At 37.4% G+C, this 21,867-nt stretch overlaps 3 protein-coding genes across 8 annotated transcripts in view; 1 reads left to right on the top strand and 2 right to left on the bottom strand.

Moving 5' to 3' along the window:
• The first annotated feature begins 1,173 nt into the window (after positions 1–1,173).
• LOC106169729 (uncharacterized) lies at positions 1,174–4,161 on the top strand. Its single transcript, XM_087014017.1, has 5 exons — positions 1,174–2,075; positions 2,521–2,629; positions 2,932–3,062; positions 3,265–3,352; positions 3,848–4,161. Exons 1-5 carry the CDS (start codon positions 1,909–1,911, stop codon positions 3,896–3,898), a joined length of 546 nt encoding a protein of 181 aa, XP_086870143.1. The 5' UTR covers positions 1,174–1,908; the 3' UTR covers positions 3,899–4,161.
• A 7-nt stretch (positions 4,162–4,168) lies between these two features.
• LOC106169728 (chymotrypsinogen B) lies at positions 4,169–11,433 on the bottom strand. Its single transcript, XM_013549329.2, has 8 exons — positions 11,283–11,433; positions 10,783–10,899; positions 10,085–10,318; positions 9,581–9,764; positions 9,139–9,238; positions 5,396–5,561; positions 4,903–5,045; positions 4,169–4,441 (listed from the first exon to the last, which is right to left on the bottom strand). The coding sequence occupies exons 1-8, from the start codon at positions 11,326–11,328 to the stop codon at positions 4,274–4,276; spliced, it is 1,158 nt and encodes a 385-aa protein (XP_013404783.2). The 5' UTR covers positions 11,329–11,433; the 3' UTR covers positions 4,169–4,273.
• A 1,565-nt stretch (positions 11,434–12,998) lies between these two features.
• LOC106167552 (kinesin heavy chain) overlaps positions 12,999–21,867 on the bottom strand; it is a 37,427-nt gene continuing 28,558 nt past the window's right edge. For 4 of the 6 annotated variants that reach the window (XM_087014010.1, XM_087014011.1, XM_087014009.1 and 1 more), the window contains 5 exons: positions 20,491–20,570; positions 19,988–20,090; positions 17,899–17,996; positions 16,896–16,982; positions 12,999–16,294 (listed from right to left, as the gene is read on the bottom strand). In XM_087014010.1, coding sequence (XP_086870136.1) covers positions 16,284–16,294; positions 16,896–16,982; positions 17,899–17,996; positions 19,988–20,090; positions 20,491–20,570 — 379 coding nt within the window. In that variant the 3' untranslated portion in view covers positions 12,999–16,283. The remainder of the gene's footprint in view (positions 16,295–16,895; positions 16,983–17,898; positions 17,997–19,987; positions 20,091–20,490; positions 20,571–21,867) is intronic. The other 2 variants (XM_087014013.1, XM_013546349.3) reach the window with 2 other exon arrangements.

The raw sequence follows: 21,867 nt of genomic DNA on the forward strand, positions 1-21,867 counted from the left end.
AGAGGCTTTTAAGGTCAGGGAAAAAGAGACAGGGGCATTTTGCGGTAAGCTGGCGCTGATTGCGTGACCGTTTATGAGCAGATGCCACTAGTTTAATTTGCACACAACTAAGGAAAAGAAGCAGCTGATACTCTTCGTATATTAACGAGGCCTTATAAACTGATAAGGCGTTTTACCGGCAGATCTTTTAGCACTAACGCCCATATTAATCACAAAACCCGAAAATAAACCAACACACCGCACAATTATTTAGCACCAACAAAGCAATACCTAGAACTAACATTCATTCGCTCTGGTAGTGCTGGTTAATTTGTGGGTTATGTGGTTAATATGGGTGTTAGTGCTAAAAGATCTGCGAGTAGTGTTAGTATACGCCTAGTCCGTTTATAAGGCCTGGGTCACGTGCCTTGGTTTTCAGGGTGTCCACAAATATTTACTGGTATAAAACAAGTAATCCTCAAGTACTGTGACAATGAGGGCGTTTACTGGTAAAGGGAATATAGGGAAGTGATTGTTAGACTTGATACACAGGGCACAGATAAAGTGCCAAAGGGTGATTGTGAATAATGTGCATTAGTGTACAACAGAATTTTATAATCACACGAGTCGCGGAACTGATTTCATTATCGATGTCATGCACTGTGGATAATGGTAATGTTTTCATCACTCAAGCCATCACAGGAATAATTGAATCGAATATTGAAATACGACGCCATAGTGGTAAATGCCAAGAAATCAGGAAATTGTCTCATAGAGCACCTTTAAGCTCTCGTGCCAGAATGAATAGTTAAACGCATGCGGTTTGTTCACTGATCTTTACTGACTGACGTAGAAATGCCAAATTTACTTGCCTGACAGGCTTAAACTTAGAATGACAATATGAAGGATATCATATGTATTTATGCACATTCGTGTGTGGTTGAAAGACATGTTACGCGGCAATTGAAAAGGAATTTAAGTCCTTGCCAGGGTTAAACGTAGAAGAAACGCCTACAGACGTTAATGTGTATTTGAACGCTTGTTTTCATTGGAACTGTTAAACAGCATTTTCAGAAAAAAATCACCAAAGTATTTTTCAGATTTTTCATAACATACGTCAACTGAAGTGTTCCCACTAAAGCAGACGTTATTATTAATTTCAAGTACAGAAACTATGAGTAATAGCAGCCATTCAATACTGACAATATTTAATAATATCTTTACTTGTTTTGAATACGAACAAGTTATTCCAATCAAATGACAGCTTGATTAACTCTATGAATTAATATCACCCGTCCTCCAACCATTTCTTATGACAGCCGTCCATTGATAAAAAAGAAATATTGTCCAAGTAACGATGAGTTTTTACATCAAACGCTTAAACGTACTATTGGGGATTGATGAATGTATTTATTATGACAGGGTTCATCTTTCCGTACTTACTCAGTTATTTGTCATATTTATTCCAGCCATAAAAGAAGATAAGATGACATGGATGGGTTCCTGGCTATTAAAAAGCTGTGAACTCGGTTGGGCAGGTTTACGCAAAGCAAAGGGCTTTGGAATTTGGCTTTTGCACAGAATTGAAATGTCTACTATTAGTTTTACCTGAAACAAAAAAAAAAATGTTGTGAATGGCATTAATCTGCGCAATTCTATCTATCTGTATAATTCGCTTTGAATATGTAAACCTTGATAAGCATAAAAGATATTGGTAAAACACTAGTATACAAATGTCATATCAGGGTTGAGGGGGACACAACCAGATTCTCTATACCCTCTGCAATTCAAGATAACAAATGTAGGTCATGTTAAGCTACATTGACGTGTGCATTTGGTGGAGTTAAATCGGTTGGACCAGCACGACAAAATCAACAGCAAAAAATAAAAGAACTATAGAACTATTGATATTCTGAGACAACGATCAGAATGCGATTTCAGCTTTATTGCGTCCTGCTGCTCAGCTACGTCATTACGTCATGTGGTGTCGTCCCAACCAATGAGCACCGTTGTATTGGATTTAACTCTTGTATGTGTAAAAGCAGCGTAGGGATTATAGATATTTCAGCTTTGGCGAATAAGAATGGTACAGCAAGGTATGTTTATGCGCAATAAACCGAGGTATATCATAAGTGCACGTGTATGAGTGTGTGTATGTGTGAGCGCTCGCGAGTGTGTGTGTGTGTGTGTGTTTTGTGTGTGCCTGTGTGTGCCTGTGTGTCTGTTTACAAGTATGTGTACCTAAAAACATGAACAAATACACGTCCGTATTTAAGGATGAGGAAAAATGGACACGCATCTGCACGTAAATAAACGTACAAGCAATGAACTTAACCAAAGACAGTAAACCCAAAGACAGTAAACGTGTATATATTGACTCAAGGGAATGTCCTTAAGGTAATGGTATGGGACTATGTGGGACTTCCAAGCAGTTCTATGAGGAAATTAGGGTAAAAACCCCAATAAGAATCCCCCGTCACAAAATAAACCCTGTTATATGCCAGGACCCATTTAAATAAATGGAAACGGAAATCGTTCCAGGTTTCGGGATATTCCAAGTCCTGATGCAGCCCGAAGTACCGTGTCGTGGAACCCATGCTATCCGTTCTCCGACGGCACGTACCAAGCCATGGCTTGTTACAATGTCTCAGTGAGTAAAATGAAAATTAGCCGGTAAAGACTTAGTCCGTTACATTTTCTTAGACAATTTCTTCAGCTGAAGTAACTTCATGGCTTGCAATGTTTTTCTGTCACAGCCAAAGTTTAAATTTGTAAATAAATAAATAAATAGATAAATAAATAAATAGATAGATAAATAAACAGATGGATGGATAAATAATCAAAATATTCAAAATGCCGATTATATTTATACAAATTCACGTGCAGTGCCAAACATTTGGCGCGTATCCTTCTTTGTACCTACTTGTACGCAATTATTTTGCCCCACTTCAGGGTTGTGTTGTCCACTATGCGGCAGGCATGTTCTGGTACTACTCACTGGGCACCCAGCAGTCTGCTACTTTTATCACTGATGCCACGAGGGGACTGGGAATATACTACAATACTACAGAGCAAGGTGGAAGGTGGGGGTTACGTTTACTCCATTTCTCTCTCTCTCTCTCTCTCTCTCTCTCTCTCTCTCTCCAAATCATACCAATCGAATTGGTCACAATTTCACGTCAGGAATCTTGACACCAAAACTGTTTTAAGAAAAAGACAATAATGACATCATGATTTCTAATTAGAATATATCAGCGCAATATTCGAAATGTTCCCGCGTTTCAGATCCCTTTTTGTCCAATTACAATGTGATCCCAAGGTAGAGGCAGACTTTGGTGTCTCCCCAGATGACCCCTACGTGGACAATACATTCGTAAGTAGGCATGTAGTAAAGATGCAAATTTCAATTCTAAATAATAGCTATTAATGTTTAACGTTATTTAAATAATTCTTTTAAAAGCCTGTCGCAATAGCGTCTAGTTTTATATTTTGGATTTACAGCTGTCACCTTGTTTCTATTTAAAGCGTTTAAACGGGTGCAATAATTTTATCACAATCATGTAAAACCTGCAGGTTGCAGATTTATAAAGAACTCATAATTGTCACTGTAAAGGCAGGGCATTTAAGTTAACCAATATAACATACATGCAGCTGATTACGATCAAAATGCAAAATTTAAAGTAAAGACCAATTCTGTGAAATGCTAATATATGCATTGTCATAGGTGACCATAATTTGCAAGTTTTCCATCAAACATGCGCACGTATCTGCTGTATAAATTTCTGATGTAACGCATTGTGTAGGATCATTGAATGCATTGAATGGATTCGTTAAGACCTTATAATTTGCTGATTATTTTATTTTGCAGTATTTCACTCTGACAAGCCGGTGGGCGTGTCCTGATCCACACCGGAATTGACGACCACTAGAATGTCATTGGTCCACGGTTTGAGGTAGTGGACGTAATGGATCCCATCACGCCTGCGACAGGAATGGAGTTTGCGGAGGGCCAACTTGATTTGTTTAAATTAATGCACAAATGCATATGTACAGTACTTGGTTGGATTTAAAAATCGCGTGAACAATTATGATGATTATTTGTTTTTACATCCACTTTATGGGCTAATCCAAAATTCCTGTAAATAAATTAATAAAAGCATATAAAGTTGAACTCTACGGAAACCATGGCTTCCCATCATCTTCAATTTATTCAGGGAAACATGTTATAATCAATCAATAAGATATAGGTTAATGAACATTCCGTCAATGCCAATAATTGAAATGTGACGTCAGCCTATGGGTACTTGGCAATCGTACTCTGTATCCAACTAGTGAAGCTGCTGACTTTACTGAAGATACTGGGGACTCCGGGGACGTAACAGTTCTGGGTGCCGTGTGACGTCACACCGACCACGTTGTACTTGCCGTTCTCTTGACACAGGATGGGGCCGCCGCTATCACCCTAAAATTGAAAAATAAAACGAAGGAAATAAAATACAAGAAATCGACTAAAGAAGTATTTCAGAACTTGAAGTATACAACCTTAAATTCGATACTAATCTATAGAACTCAACAAACGTTTAGCATAGACAAGATGCAGATGACGGGTATTTATAATACACAAAGTACTGAATAAGTGTCATAAGAGGATGCATGGTGATAAAAAACCATAAAAAAGCGTGTGTCGCAAAATAATTGGGAAATGTTAGGTACAATCTTTATAGTATTGGAAATTTAACATAAGATGGGTGCAGAAATGGGAAGACATATTGCTGCATATTGATATATGCTTAAAAAGAATCAGTCCAGAAATCATAGCAGGTGGCCTTCGAAAACCAATACAGTAACCATTACGTCGTTTTGTACCGATTTGTTCTTGAGAAATATGGCAGATTTGAAGTGGGCCAAGCCCGAACTTCCTACCTGGCAAGCTGTACGGACGCCATCCCCAAAGCACTGTTGGATGTTGGGGTTCAGTTTAAATGACCAGTCAGGCACTTGGCGGCACTGGGTGGCCGTCCAGATTTGCCCCTGGAGTTGCTGGAGTTTATTCTGGGCGGCAGTTCCTGGAATATGTGTTGGAGGAATACAATAATTGTTTTGCACATACTCGCAAAAGGGTCGCTTTAAGACGTATTAATTAAAACCTACAGCAGTCTACGTGGCGACACTAAATTGAAAGAAATGGACACTCTTCGTGCCTTAAAGCTTCAGTTTCACGGCAAACTTTCAGACAACAGGTTACTTCAGACAGACATCCTGTTTAAGGAACGAAGTACGGTTCAATACCCACCATCTGGCTTACCATTCGAAAGATGTAGACGTATAATGCACCACAACTCTAGGATGTTATGTCTGAAGAGAGAGAGAGAGAGAGAGAGAGAGAAATGTATGGCCATCACACAAATACAATTACCTTTGGTGTCTCCCCACCCCACAATCCAGCACATCTTCCCCTCGTAGTTAGTTCCTTGGGAGGGCAAACACGCTGGCCGCACGTACTGGGAGGTGAAGTCAACGTCCGTCTTCAGCTTCATCAGAGCGATGTCATTATAGAATGTCATTGCGTTGTATTGTGGGTGCTGTGAATGATATATATATATAACTATATATTGCTAACAAAATATATTTTCAACAAAAAATGGAAAGATCTGTAGCGTGTGTGCCGAAACTTGGTGGCCTCTTATATTAAACATAATATTTTCCAGAAATCTGATAGATCTCGGCTTTAATAGAGAGGAGTCCTTTTAGTCCCCCACCTGATATGCATAAAAGCGTTTAGAAAAGCTCTTTCCTTCAATATGTGATGTGGCCAAACAATTTTCACGGTGCATTAAGATAAACAGTAAAAGAATATCCACAATAAATTCGGCAACCGAGAGGTGCGGCAACATATAGATAATTGCGGTAGTATTTATGCCGAAACATCAAAATGAATAGCCCCGCCGTTCGAGCCTTTTAATCAGATTCAGATCAGATTAACCAATCAAAGCAACGGAAAGGGGGTCACGTCACCTTCCCACCAGGCCATGCCATGTAAACAAAGCAGCATGGTCGGCTGTAATGAAGAGTCTGAGGAGGGAGACGCGAAATCTTCGCCAAATTCTCATCTTTCGTGTTGCATGCACATAGAAGAAGGTAGCTAATTAAGAGACTCTAGATACCATCACACGTGTTCGCTGGGAAAATTTTAGAGTCGCAGCGAAACAATGGCGGAAATTTGGCAGCAGAGAAGCCGCTGCTGTTCAGTGGATCCGTACAGTACGGATTTAGATAAAGGATTCGACGATTTGGAAGCCAAACCACGATGTCACTTTTCTTGCTACAGAAAGCTAACTAACAAGAAGGGGCTATCTCAGGCGGCAAAGAAGTGTGAGAAAGCTGAGAAACAAGGCAGTCCTGCTGAAGAAGGTATGTCAACATATTGTAATTTGTTTTTAAATCAGCCCTGATCGTGTGATGTTTACATTGTACGTGGCTGATGTTACATAACAATATGTGACTGATAAAAGTGATATGAAAGAAAGAAAAAAAAAAAGAAAATGATAAAAAAGTTTATTAGTGTTATTATTATTTTATTTGTAAATACTTAGAGGTTTTAAGATATGAAACAACTCATTCTCTGTTGAATAAGACCCCATTTCCAGAGATTAGATATATCTACTTTAGGGGTTCACGCTAAACAGCTGTCAGTGGGGCGGACACTAAAGTTAAATACCCCCTTACAGCTTGTAGTAGGCGGGACGGACATTTAAGCCGGATTATCTGACAGTAATCTAGTGAGACTCCCCGTGGGGACAGATCAATCTAAAAGCTCTGGGAATACAGCCTAAGCTAGCTGTATGTTCTTGCCATGATTAACATCTCATTATTAGTTCATCCATATTAGCATTGCATTTACACAAAATAATGTAAGGCTTCACACAACAAGATATACAAACAAATGTTATGGTGGGATTTTATGAGACAGGCTTAAGTATCATGGTAGAATCTTTTATGTTATTTGTGGAGTGTTCCTCCCCCCCAGTTACATTGCTGCACATGTGCAACCATTAGTGAATATAAATATGTATAGGCTAAGCCCAACTTCAATGAGAATGTATTTTAGGGAATATTTACTGTATCTTGTGAGCCAGAAAAAGTAGGATAGCTTTTCACAGAACAAGCTGCAATGTGATTAATTTAATTAGGACTGTTAGGAATAATCCTTGTAACTTTCCCTTATGAATAAAATCAGTAAAGGTATACATAAATAGTATCAATAAAGAAATACGTTGACAAACAGTATTAATTAAGGAATAATTATAATGAGTAGGGTGACTGGTAGATGTAGTTCAGTTTAAAGAGAAGAGTCACTTTTATTCAAGGCATCTGATATTAATCTGGGCAGCAGAATGCTAGTGGGCTCCCTATTAATTATTAGATCTTTAAAGTTGTGGTCACTTAGTCTAATTTTTGCAAGTGTTTTGATATTTAATGGGGAGACACTCATTTTGATGTAATTTTCACATTCATAATATTTTTTTATTGTTTTGTATGTCCTTAATTTGTTTGAGATTGAGCTATTTAATTCCTGCCAGAAGTGTTTTTCGATTTTTATGTTCAATATTTCTAAAAGGTTTTCTATTTGATATAATTTCTTTGGTGGGTTGTTATCTTCAGATAGATTCTGTCCATGTGTTTCCCTTTGTATCTTGCTCAAGACTGTGCACCTGATTTACAGTTCTATTATCTACTAGTAGTTGTTCCAGTCTAAGACTAATCTTTAGACAGGTTTAGTTATAGTTGAAATAATAGGGTAACTGCCAAGCTTAGCTCTAAAAATGGTATTGCTAGCCTGCTTTCTTAGACCTAAAATCCATTTGCAAAACTTTAAGTGTACCTGTTCGAATGGCATTTTATTAATCTTTTTCAGATATGCACAAGAAATGTAGAAAGTTATAATTTCACAGTTGAAATAATTAAGTTGGAAATATATATTGTATATATCATAAAAGCCTTGTTAAATGTGAGCTGTTATTTCTTTTAATATGCTGTTATTACTAGACAATGCTGCAATTAATTGCAACAATTAAACTTCTTTAAAAATTGTACCTCTGCAATTTAAAGATAAACTTGAACATAAAAAACTCAATTATTCTACCTAGTGAAGCACTTATATATTTTTGAAATAATTTTTTGAGCACTTGCCAGCTTCATAAACAGACAGTCCGCATGATACCTAGTTTGTAACTCTACACATGGATTTATACTATTTATCAGTGTAAAATATTGAGTCAAATAATTTTAAGTGATTATATGCGCTTTAACACACCTGAGAATTTAAAATGCATTCAATGTAACATTACTGAACATACATGCAAGTGATTATATGATCACTATATTGGGTAATAGTGTGACCTGTGTGCGATTGTAGAAGTGGTACAGTGCACAGTCTACGGGCTATACTACATACCTTTTTGCCGTGAATTCACGTCATCATTTAGCCAATTATATAAATACACCTAAAATACACGTATTTTCCAACTATTTAAATCTTTCTCTCGATATTGACATCGATTTTAAAAACCTAGGACGTATTTTTTTTATTGAAACAACGCATGGGAATCATCTATTAAATGTGCAAGCTTCGCATGGAAATTCATTGTTTACATCGATCAGATGTAGGTCAAGTGATCACGTGACCCCTTTCCGTTGCTTTGATTGGTTTAAAGGGTAGAACGGCAGCAATTGGAAATACTCGGATGTCTCCGCACTCGACAGTCGAGGATTGCCGATTGGAACGGCAGGGCTATTCATTTTGATGTTTTGGCATAAATACTATCGCAATTATCTATATGTTGGCGCATCCTACGGTTGCCGAATTTATTGTGGATATTTTTTGACTGTTTATCTTCATGGCACCGTGAAAATTGTCTGGCCACTGGAGCTTTTCACACAATGAAACGATAGACCAGTGTAGGTAAGGGACTATTTTTACTGGGGTATCATTGGTACCCAATGACTCTTTACCAATATTTGTCTCCCAGTTAATACAACTAACGTCTAAACTATCATATTATATATGTCATTATTTCAGCTACGGCATATGCCGATGTGCTCCGAATTTGACCGGAATGAATTGACCGAATTTGACCGGAAGATCCTGCTGCCACCTACCGTAATGATCCGTTCAACCTGCAGCACCTGCTCAGTGCCTTCGTTGACATACTGGTCCGTGTCGCCTGCCACCACGTTATACTGACTGGGGTACTTGAAACTGTCAACAAAGATAAAATGCTTTTCTTGATTAACCTTTAAAAACGCGGGGAAGATTAAATGTTAATGTTACTGTTAAAACGCTAATTCCAACTGTTTAATTTCCTTTTAAGGCCATACATGAGTTTATTAACGCTGATAATAAAAATACATAAATAAAAATCTTTTAAACTCAAAAGAAAAGTATTTAAACAAAAAATATTCAATAGATCACATGTGATCAAGAAAAAATGCATTAAAGGAGTATAAATCATTATATGAATAAAACCAATCGATCAATAGGCCAGAGGTCTGAAGGGTACGACAAGATTGACAACAAAGTAAAAATATTAAAAGCACATACTCCTTAAAGCAGTGAGCAGCCGTGACAACCCATCGGCTGCTGATCAGTGTTCCTGCACAGCAATGGCGTCTCTGGTTGTTCCCCGGCTGGCAGAACGTTCTCAGAGACACTTGCCAGGGCCAGGAGCCTGCCCTTGCATTCTGACCATTGATGATACGGCTGGTCTTGCCGGGAATACCGCAAACTGGAATAAAGAGGCACCGTCTTATTCAAAGTTTAATACATATATATTGACTGATAGAAATAATCGTCCTTTAGGACGAAAAATGCCAGCCCTGAACAGAAATGTGACCTATGTCTGTGCAATTTCTTAATTTGTGACGACTTATTATTTAATACGGTCCACTTATTCAGAAAAAGGACTTCCTTAAAAGTTCGTGGATGCGGGCCTGTGCCCACATATTCATACCGTTTGATACAGTATGTAAAGCTTTGTACAAACGAATAGGAGAGAGAAAGAAAGAGAGAGAGAGAGAGAGAGAGACATCACATTTACAAATTTACTTTTGTCATTGACCGGTGTTCCACTTCCTGTGCTGGTAGTTCCTGTTCCGGTGCCTGTCCCCGTCCCAGTTCCGGTGCCTGTGCCAGTCCCAGTTCCGGTGATTATGCAGCACTTTTGCTGGGTCCCATACGGACAAAGACCATACCCGTTATACGCTGTGCCAGCACAGCCAATATTTAAGCTCAAACATCGCCCTCCGTATCGAGAACTGCAGCCGCTCTGCTGCTGTGTCGCTGTAACGTGACCAGAAACAATCAGACGTGTCGACGTACTGTATTTTTAAAATCATTATATACCCTGTATATATATATATATATATATATATATATATATATATATATATATATATATATATATATATATATATATATATATATATATATATATTTTTTTTTTTTTTTATTCCCGAAGCACGTTCGGTATGTCTTGCATGGATAAGAAAAGACTTAGAAAAAAAAAGCGTTTAAACAAATTAAGAAGTGAATTGTAAATAATGATTAATCCCGTTCTGATGTTCAAAAGAGAAAAAATATTAAATGTAATACTGGGCATTCAAAGAGATCTTTGTGATAGAAGACGAAACGTCGAACTCTCTGCATAACATCTAGCAGATCTACGTGATAGCCCAGTATTAGATTTAATATTTTTGCCTTTTGAAATCAAGAAACGCGTATCCGTGAATTAATTGGGTACTTACCCGTGGCCCTGCAACAGACTGATCCGTATGCGCAACCATACGCCTGTACAGCTGAGGCGCAGTAAGCGGCAGGAACGCACTGCAGACGCAACTGGGAGCAGTAATAGACGAACTGACCTGAACAAATGACACATAAGAGTCGCAAATCATGAGAACATACACATAGGCTACGTGGAGCGTCAACGCACTAAGGTGCAAGAGTGCAGGAGTGATAGGGTATGACGAATGGCAGTTGTGAAGAAGGGAGGGGGATAGATCGTGCAAAAAATTGTAATGGCATCTCTTAAAATAATCTGTTTTGTGAAGACAGACTTGCAACTTGAAGGTGCAACGCCGTTTACTGAAAAGTGCAAAATCATCAAAAATTAAATTTGATTTCAGTTATTGACACTCATCCCGTTAAAGACATATTATTTTTCTAAATCAGTGCTATATATATTAATTTGATACTATTTAAATGATATGTAACTAAATTAAATTATATATTTAAATGTACAAACCGTGAGACAGGGCCAGGGAACCCAACAGGAGAGCCAACACAATCATGGCGACGTACGTCTTTGACTAGCTTCTGGTCAACGTATGATCAACGTCGCGAATTTAAGATACAGTTTGAACACGTCAGCACCACAGTACCCTGTAGTTCACATCATCTTTAGATTCAGGACCAAGGATTAAGTAAACAGATCACGATATGTATATGAGGGCAAAATTGTGATGTACGGCCGAGATAACTACAACCATGGATGCTTATTTTTTTGATGGCGTAACGGTTTTTTTTTTTTACTCAAATGACGTATGTTGTTTCTTGGAAGAACGTACTTTTCAAGATGAGACTCCGGTGTGGCATGATAGACCCGTTCCGTGACAAAATCGTTTTGCACATGCGCATTAAGGGTAGATTGCAAGAAGGGACTTCCTGTATGACGATGTCGTCCTTAGTATGCCCTATGTTTGCACTGAACTATTATCTTTCAATTCATAATTCAGTGGTTTTCGTCATGAGAGAGTATGTATTTGATAATCTTATAACTCTATGAATGTTGGAAATGAGCTTTTGATCGTGACTGAACTGATTTGCTCTGTGAGAAAAGCGTGGTAGATCTAAGACTCGTAGTATAAATGTTTTCACTCTACAATATGTTCTTTCAATTCAGAGTTAAGTAATTTTCGTTAAAAAGAAATTGTGTGTTCGATAATACTATAACCTTCTCTACAGGAAAATGTTGGAAATGCATGCGCAGCTACATACTGTAAGTCAACGGACTGCTACCCCCGCGTGAATAATCCGTCAGAACGGTTTATTCACGACGACGGTTTCTTCACGTAACACCGGGTTGGAATGAGCTCTAATCAGTTTAATCTAGGCGCGGATTAACAAGCATGTTGCAGTTGACATTGTACCTTGCTTCCTGTCCAGATGTCGTCTTTCTCAAGGCATGTGCATGAAGAGCTTCACCCTGAGTTGCCTAGATTTCCGTAATATACCCAGACTGCTATCAGCGTGTCTTTGTATGCCACTAACTAGTGGAAAGTCGAGTTCGCTGAGACTTTTGAAATTTAGGGTAGACAGTCATTGACACTGCGCCATCAGGATCATTTCGCACATACGTCAGGGTTGTGATCCCGAAGTTACGAACCACCTCTGGGAGTATTTTTTTTATAGCTTTACATGTTCAAATGTGCTATTCTTCCACTCAAAACGCGATACTGGACTGCAAACGTTTTATCCAATATTCATTTGTAAGAAAATGATTTATGTACCCTAGTTTTTATCATGAAGAAAGTAAAAGATGCACTGTGTAATATTTTCTCACGAAAAACCAGTCTTCACGAATTATCCTGCGCGGAATACGTAACTGAATCAAGGCGCAAAATAAGGTTAATTTGGCGACACTAAACCCGACCAAATGTTGACAAATAGTTTCTAATAGCAGAAGTTAAAGCCATGGCATTCACGGAGAGACAGGCCATACACACTCTTGTGTTTCAGAGCACGGTATACATCAGACATGAGCCTAGGTTTCAAAAAACTCTCTGAACACCCCCCCCCCCCCCATTTTTTGCCGATCTTGGCGAATCTCAGAAATGAATTAGAAAACGCGAAATTCCGTGGAAACAGCTCTTGATACATTGAAAGCACAAAGTGGGAGTTCCCAACCACACCTGACACTCGGACAGGCCCACACAGCTCATCATAATGAAACACAACTTCCCAGGTTTACAATGACTTTTGTTTATTGAGCAGTACACATGATACCACTTACATTCAGATACAGACACATTAACCTTAAGTTTACTAAGCAAAGATGTACCATGTTACAGTTTCATTGTGCTATTTTCGTCCCAACTTCCTCAGTCCCAAACTGCCTTAAACAATTTACATTTTTAGTCGAAATAGTCGTGTTGTTTTTCTGTGCCACTCTTTCGTGTCGTGAAGTGATAGAATTGAGGAGCTCAACCCAATCCACATCTTCAAAGACACCACGTTCTAGGATCTTCAATCAGAGCAGTTCTGCCGCATCATGGCTTATTTGAAACACTTTCCATTTCCAGACAGAATGTTTTGCAGGTATAATCCACAAACGAGGTAAAAGGTGTTATAGTATTGAACATACACAAGTTATCACATGACGCCAGTAAAAGCAGACTACCTCATATATATGGCCGTGTAACGACTGATTCAACAATGAACTAACAATTGAATGAAATGGACTACCTGATACTAAAAATGTTCTGCCCTAAAAGTGTAACATTGGTACTTGGTAATTTTTTTTTGTGTAAACTACAGAAAATGACTAATAGGAGTATTGATATTTTTTGGAGGACTATATCGTAAGCTGAACTTTTGGTAAACAAGCGTCTGCCTAAAACAAAATATACAGTTCCTACGGATCTATGACGTAATCAGAACAGTTCACACAAGAACTACTTTAAACCGACATTTGGTCTTACTGGTGTCATCAGGCAACTAGATGACATAGTGGAGACCAATTCCAGGTTTAACTAGCCCATGTGTGAATGCGCCTATTGTCTAAACAATATCACCTAAAAAATACATCATTCTACAGGCACAGCAAGCTAGCTACCTCGCCACAGCAAATGCAATGTCATGGCATGAGCAACATAAATGTTATGATTAACCATTCACAGAAAAATAAAACTTGGTGAAAAAATTAATAAATAACTTACACATATGTACATACATTGTTAAGGCATAATAATTTAATCAACTGCACTAGCACTGACACACTTCTCTATGCACTTTACAAACCTCATCACTTATTGATATCATATTTTAGCACAATGGCAAAAATCAAAACTAGCCAATTTGGATCAGATATGATTTAGATGCTTAGATCCCATACCCTCTACCCCCTCCCACAAAAAAAGTAAACCCTATGCGTAGTTATAAAGCAGAAAATACAAACTGAAAGCCATCTTTAGAACATCAACGGTGGCAGCGGTGGGATGGACATGTCACATTTTCAGAGTTTTAAGAAACAAAGAAATATCTAAACAACAAAAGAGCCCAAAGTCAGTGCCAACCCTCCCCATCTCAGCTACCCCTTCTTTATATTACTTTTAATTGAGATCAGTTGGAAAATTTCACTCAAATCGTCTGAAAGACCTTCTGACATTCAAAACTCGGATTTCAGATCTTCATCTTTTTGCTTTGATGCTGTACCACTGCTAGGTCTCTCCCAGGGCCGAGAGTGCATAAATATCAAACCACCTCTTTTATAACATAAATGGGTCACTATGTTATTTTCAGTAAATTGACCCAATTATCCGAAATACCGCAATGGCGGCCTACAGCTCTCAAACTCTGGGTTTCCCTAACTTCATATTCCAACTTCCCTTATGTCATCGTGCTTGGCATGTCAGCCTTCTTTTTCTCTATCCAACAAAGCAGACAATCCATTATTATTATTCACTTTTCTCAGCATCAAAACCTCGAAACTGGACTAAGTTGAAGGAATTTTCTGACTGAGATGATACATTTAAAATTCACTGGACATTGAATTTTATGGTCTTCCAGTGTGACCAAACAAGATTTTAGGCCAAGTTTATTTTTTAATCAACAGGTGATCCACCTTAAGAAATCTTCCCTCAGAGACAGCCTTGACACTTGACAGCTAACCATGCACCCCCTCCCTCCCAAGAACTTTCAACTCACTTTCTCTTAATACAGGAAATGTCACTTTTCACAGGAAAAAAGGAATTTTGCCTTACACTAAGATATATGCTAAAACTATTCAATACTGAATGCCTTGCTAACTATAACCCTAATACTTAAAAAAAAAAAAAAAAAAAAAAAAAAAAAAACATTGCACAATCATTATCCCAAGTCACATTTCCATTTCATAACCACAAATGATCTAACAATAAGCAAGTTCTTAATTCCTACTCTAGCCAGCAGGTTATAATACACCTGGCAACAATCTTCTATCAAAAAACCACATGCAAATATCTACAATGATACATACATAATTGTCTTTAAACATTCCAATTCAATTATTCAAAATGTACATAAATCAACATAGTGGGCATATTCTGCTTTATCCCAGATAAAAAGCTACAATGGCATATGATACACAATATTTTTGAAGCCACAGATTTGTTTATCATTATTACTATTATCATTATCATATATCTAATACAGTTGATATGGCAGCATGAGAAGAAGCAGGCTGTGTTGGGGTTATAATCTCAGGGGAATCATCCCTTGCCCCAGGCTTGTGGGTGCTGAGAATATGGTCTTGTAAATTATGCTGAGAGCAGTTTAGAATAAGACACTGGCAGGTAAACAGAGGCCTTAAATGCAACCAATAGATTATTTGACAACTCAATACGACTTGCAAAATTCAGATTTTTTTGATGTTTTAAAGAACTGACATTTTGATCCTTACAAAATACAGGGAGGTAAGTATATGCAGTAACATTTCCACGCCTTCTTCAATGAATCCAACATCAGTTTCATCTTATGCTGCAATAAAAACTGCAGATTACAAAGTAAAACACTACATTTAATGACATGTCATTAAGGAAACTTGTCAACAAGCATCAATTCTAAGTTACATAACCATAAGTTCAAGGTGTATATACAGATGCAACTTGTTTCCCATTCCACAATTCTGAGAATACAGATGCAATTTGTTTCCCATTCCGCACTCCTGGAAATACAGGTACAATGCCACTTTGTTGCACTTCAGAGCCACCTCCTTACACAGACATCTGAATGATAGTAATGGTTCTTTAGATCTCCAGACACACCTCCGACATGGTATCAAACATCCCACATTGGTATTAAGAATAAATCTTCAGAAAGGCATGCTTTCTGTGCGGCCTTATGCAAAGATGCTCTCACAGTCAATCTGTATGACAACTTGACCTAGGCTGGCACTGGTATGGTATGGTATGGTGATGTGAAATATATGATCTCAGGTGGCATCAAATCTGTATTTCCCACAAAATTGTGGAAGCAGCATGGGACTTCTTCAGGATTCACCTACAACAAGAAATAAAAATGTAACAACATGCTTTCACCCAATTCCCATTTGTATTAAGGGAAACCAAAAAGTAAGGGCAAATCACATTCAATACAGATGTCAAACTCAATATTGTGCGAGGTGCCAAAATGAGGAGACATTAATCAAAAAAGGTAAATAGACAAATGAATGATGCAATTTCGAGGACATAATGGCACTTGCTGGCAGTGTTCCACAAAACTCAAACTGAGGCCATGTTTAGAAGCCGACCAAATTGAACCAGAAATCTCAATCACCTCAACAGATTCCTAAACATTGGGTGTAAAATATGAAGGTCCCTTTGACATATCTGCTGAAATTCTTCAATGGCATCAGCTTAAAGACTTCAAAGGTGCAAATTGCTTTTCACGGGATTTATAACAGGCACGATAAGGGTCACAATTCGGGTCCATTTATGATCTAGTCATATGGTGATGTAAATTGGACCATTCCTATTAATTATTTGGTCAGGTTGTGAACACATCTTCTCTTTGCACAATGGCTCAAGCATTCTCCAATAATTTAACATGACACCCTGCCAAGACATCAGCAGTAAACCAACTGCAATCAGTCCATACTTACTACTGGCCGTAGCTGCAGCTAACTTGTTCTTAGCCATTAATTGTTTAACTTTTAACTGCTTGTCTGCCTCTGATAGCGGCTGCAGGCCTGGGAAGGGAAGGGGAACACACTGAGGTTAAACATCAAGCATGCATGGCTAGGACGAAGCATTTACACAAAACCAGTTGGTGCACATTGAGTTTGAACCAGATCAGTCTTATCAGGATAACGAAATACAGACTTGATATAATGAAATACAGAATTGATTGGGCTTTTCATTGTTTCTTCCATAATGATGAATTTTTTAAAAATGTAATATCTAATTTTTATTATTTATTGTCGCCCAGACTGGATGTGATTTGTGAAAAATCTTGTACAATAAACTGAAATTTTGTGAAATTGCAGGACACCTATTTTTCCGAATGTAACTTGGTTCAAACTCAACTGAGGTTAAAAAAAGTTACCTTACATGGATTCAAAGGTGTTAAAAATACTAAACAAAAAATAAAAATTCAATTCTCAACAAGGGAATGAAGAACACAATGTTACATACTCAAACAAAATTGTATCTAAATAATGACATATAATAATACTGACAAGAGGATATCAATCATTAGAAAAGATGCTTGTTCAGTAGGTTACAATTCAAGCATGGTGAAACGGTGATTCAAATGTAAGAAAAGCTGGTACAAAATGCATGAATTTCATGAAACAAATGTCAAATGTGCCAGGACAAGATAGCTGTGTGAAAATCATGTGAGTATTTTAGCTGCAGATTAAAAATAAAAATATACGAAATAACAAAAGATCTTGTTATTATCACTTGGAAACATTTCATCTGAGCAATTTTCTTTTTATGAAGCACCAGATCAGATTGGAAAATAAAAATCAATTCCAAAGATGTACTTCTAAAATCTAACTATGCCCAAATGCAAAACCCCGAGATCCCCCAAGATTTAAACTTCATAATGTCAAAACCCAAATTTCCCAATCATATTTCCTCTGTACCACGAAAACTACCAACCTGGTTGTTGAGGAAGACCTCTTTTGCTGCCTCGCGGGTTATTGTCCTCCCGAGAGACGGAGGGAGCAGGTGGGTATATGATCACCTGGCTGATTTTACTGTGAAGAGAAGGAAGCAACAACCCAAAATAAAAGCCACACCCAAACTCAAACTAAGAACTGCACTCTGGGATGGATGGCATCCAGGAAGAAGTATTTATGGGTAGTATTTTCATCGGGTGGTTATCATATCACAGAAGTGTTGATTGTAATCATGGAGGTGTCTGCACAGTGTTAACCCAGACACATAATGCAGTGTTTGCAGTCAACTAAAGTTTTGATCTTTTTAGATTTGATATTTGATTTTTGTTCCTTTTTTATTTTACATCATGCAAAAAGTGACAATTGTACAGGTTTCAAAATATTATACACTGCCAAAGAGCGTTGTTCCCACATATAATTAATAAAGTAAGGTTTTGCATCAAGATAAAAGGGTGCAATTTGTGACTAGAGATATAATTGGTTTCTTTCTGTCCAACAAACATTGGGGTTTTACAAAACACACATCTTTTAATCACAAAAGTAGAATGTCAAAAAGATTTTAGTTCCATCCCAGGAGTGCAGTTGTATTAAGCACACAGGAAAACACTGCAAGTAGCTGGAAACCAAAACTATGAACAAAAATTAAAACAGATAAATCGAGGTGTAACAACATGGAGGGAGTTTCCCCATGCACTACAAACTACAATGGACTAACATTGCCACCAAGAGCCTACAGTTGTCTTAAGGAGTAGATTTAGACAGATTAAGGTCTATATGCCATCATATTACTACAATATTTTAGTGACTTTGCTGTATTTAGAGCCATGTCTTTTAGAATATGAACCCAAATATCACACAGCTGCACATAACCTGACTGGTGAAATGTTAGTATTATGTTACTATTTATTTCAATTGTGACATGGTTAATCTGTGCCGTGCTCACTCCAAGTTGTAATCAGGTTAGACATTTGAGGCCATTACAGGCAAATAAAAAAAAAAAAAAATAAAAAATAAAAATAGTGCAAATGAAACATTTGCTTCTACTGAATAAGATGAGATGGTTACTTCTGTTTCACAATATTATAATACAGATATCACAAACATCAAATTAAATAAGACAGTTACATAAATGCAATGAATTTAAAGCTACCAAAGATCGAAACTAAATACAATGAACAATGCTTCATTTAGGGTAATGCTCAAACATGGGAACTCCTTTGGACTGAAAAATGCACAAATCTCTCTGTGCATATAAATCAGTTACTGACAAGTCTGAAACCCAATTGGTGCCTGTATGTATTCTTGCTGTCTGATGAGAGAGATGTGCTCATTTTTCTAGTCAAAGCAGTTTTTCTCCATACAGACCTCTCTAGACTATAGTATCAGGTTTCTGTCACTGGGCAAGTATCACATAGTAACCTTAGACTGAAATATGTTCTGAACTCTTAAGATGAAAACTTCTACACTACTTTGCCACTAAGATATCCCTGCAGTGGTTTGGGCCAATAAATAAATCAATCAGTAGTTATTTTTCATTTGAGTCGAAAACAACCAAAACATTGGCTCTTAAAATTAGGATCACTCTGCAGTCTGAGATTAATTTGTGAATTTGGCCCATGTACCTACCCTTAGCAATACTTAATGAAAATAACCCCTCAAGACAAATATCTACATCTCATAGAGAGTAGTGGGATAATAATATATCCAGGTGGGGTTAGGTGTTCCATATTGTCACTCACCTTTCAGTGTTAGTATGTTTTTCATGTTAAAATAAATACAGCAATCCATCTCCTTCTTTGAAGCATACACCACTAACAAAATCTAACATGAAAACCCATTGGAAAGCCAAAGAACTATCAAAAACAAATACCATCAATTCAAGATATACAAGTAACACGATAGAGATTTTTATTCCGAGTGTAAAATTCCAAAATGGCCACCAATTTAAAGATGGTATCCGTTCTTTATTATGTTCCTTGACTTCAATGGTGCAGTTTCCAGTCTAATTAATCTAACAAGGCCCTAGTTCTTGCCAGTTAAGTAAATAAATAATAAGTGTAGCAACTTACGCTGCAGGCTGCTGTGCCACTGGTTTCACCACTGGTGGTGCGCCACCACGGATCCCAACTGGAGCACCGCCATGATGGCCCTGTCCTGCACGGATTGGTTTGGCTGAAAATCACAATATGAATAAATGCTTACACATAAAGGCTTGCTTGACAGGGATGATATCATACTTCCAATGTACATAATGTAGAGTTGATATGTGGACTGCTTTTATTGCACCATTAATGTTAGCACTTTTCAGAAGTATAACTGAAATGTGTTAACTGAGTTGATTTCTGATGTCAGCAGGTATCCTCAGTAAAATGAACCTGTTACAAATTTTGTATGGCACAGTGGTACAAACAATTACTTTGGGTCAATGTCAAGCACTTTGATTATGTTGTGTTCAAACTGTGCAATAATCAGTGTGTGTGTGTGTGTGTGTGTGTGTGTGTGTGTGAGAGAGAGAGAGAGAGAGAGAGAAAGAGAAGGAAACAGACAGAATATTTATGGGTGAACATCTCACCAATCTGAGCATGCTGCATTCTCCTCTGCAGATTCTTCTGTCTAACAGCTTCTTTGATTCTGTCCACCTCATGCTGATATCTGCAAACAGGACACAAAATAAATTTATTTCAAGGCACAGTAAGAGGCAACAAAATACATTTATTATTTAGCTAGGGCTCTCTAGGGCAATTATTTTCTCAGCCAATTGCCAAAGCTTATTCAATTTAGCCAAAGAAAAACAGATTGGTTCAACTTTTAATTGAATAAAAATTCTCTGCAACTGGAAAGAAACAACAATATGCTTTAGAGAACCCTCTTGGCTAACACCCAATTCTGCTTCACATACACACGATTCCAATGCAGTTATTATAAAGTTTAGTGGGTCGGTGTCTATTATTTTACCAGTTAACATATTACTTTTTCATACTGAATATTATATAATATTATACCCAATCTGTTAATTTTAGTTGGATAACTATTTATTCAGAGGAATATCCATACAACCGAGCTATTATGGGTGCTACTTTTATTGGATATCTGATTTACATAAAATGATTCGGTTAAAACATTCCTTAGATGACTTTATATGGACAATCATATTACTACAGAGGTGTTAACTGATTATTGAGGTATCATGACTAATGTGCACACTGCTAAAGCTGAACACATTTAGACTACTAGGTGTGGTACTCAGTTAATGTGCAACTATGCAAGGTAAACTTCAGCAAAGGTACTAGAGGGCCATGGAGAACATAATTGTTTACCTTATTTACTGTGTTAACTTTAATATTAAATAAATCCATTATTAACCCATGATTAACCTTAGACAGCAGTTTAAACAGTAAAAAAAAAAAAAAAATCTAGATCCTCTTCTATTATCTGCACTGACTCTGCAAGAATCACAAGAGGGACCTTTCAGATCTTTCAGCTAGTGGGTAATACCAACAACTTTTAAGTCTTTAGTCAAACTATTTAAAAGAACATTTGTATGATTTTTGTGTTTCTTCCACACCCTATGAGGGACAGGGGAGTCAAAACTGAAGAGCACCTTGCATAGATTGTACTACTTTGGTAATGGCAAGTCATTAGACTAACCTAAACAGTCACTTTATCATTTTTTTATACAATGCAACTACGCAAAGCCTCTAAAGGAACACAACATTCCCAAGATTAAATCAAGCAGGTTGCATATTAACAATTAGTTGGCAGCCACTTTCATAACAAAAGAATCCTTTTCCCCACAAAACCAGTTTAAAATTGAAACAGCCCTCTGTTGATTATCAGTAAGTTATTAGTTTGAAGCAGTTTACCTAACCTAAAAGCAATCTAGCAAAAGCCATGCTTTTGTAACCACTCAATGATTATATAATGAAATGTGCACAGAATAAAAAGGACA

This window comes from Lingula anatina, chromosome 5, assembly GCF_051362555.1.
Source record: "Lingula anatina isolate TDL-2025a chromosome 5, LinAna3.0, whole genome shotgun sequence".
Lineage (NCBI taxonomy): Eukaryota > Metazoa > Brachiopoda > Lingulata > Lingulida > Lingulidae > Lingula > Lingula anatina.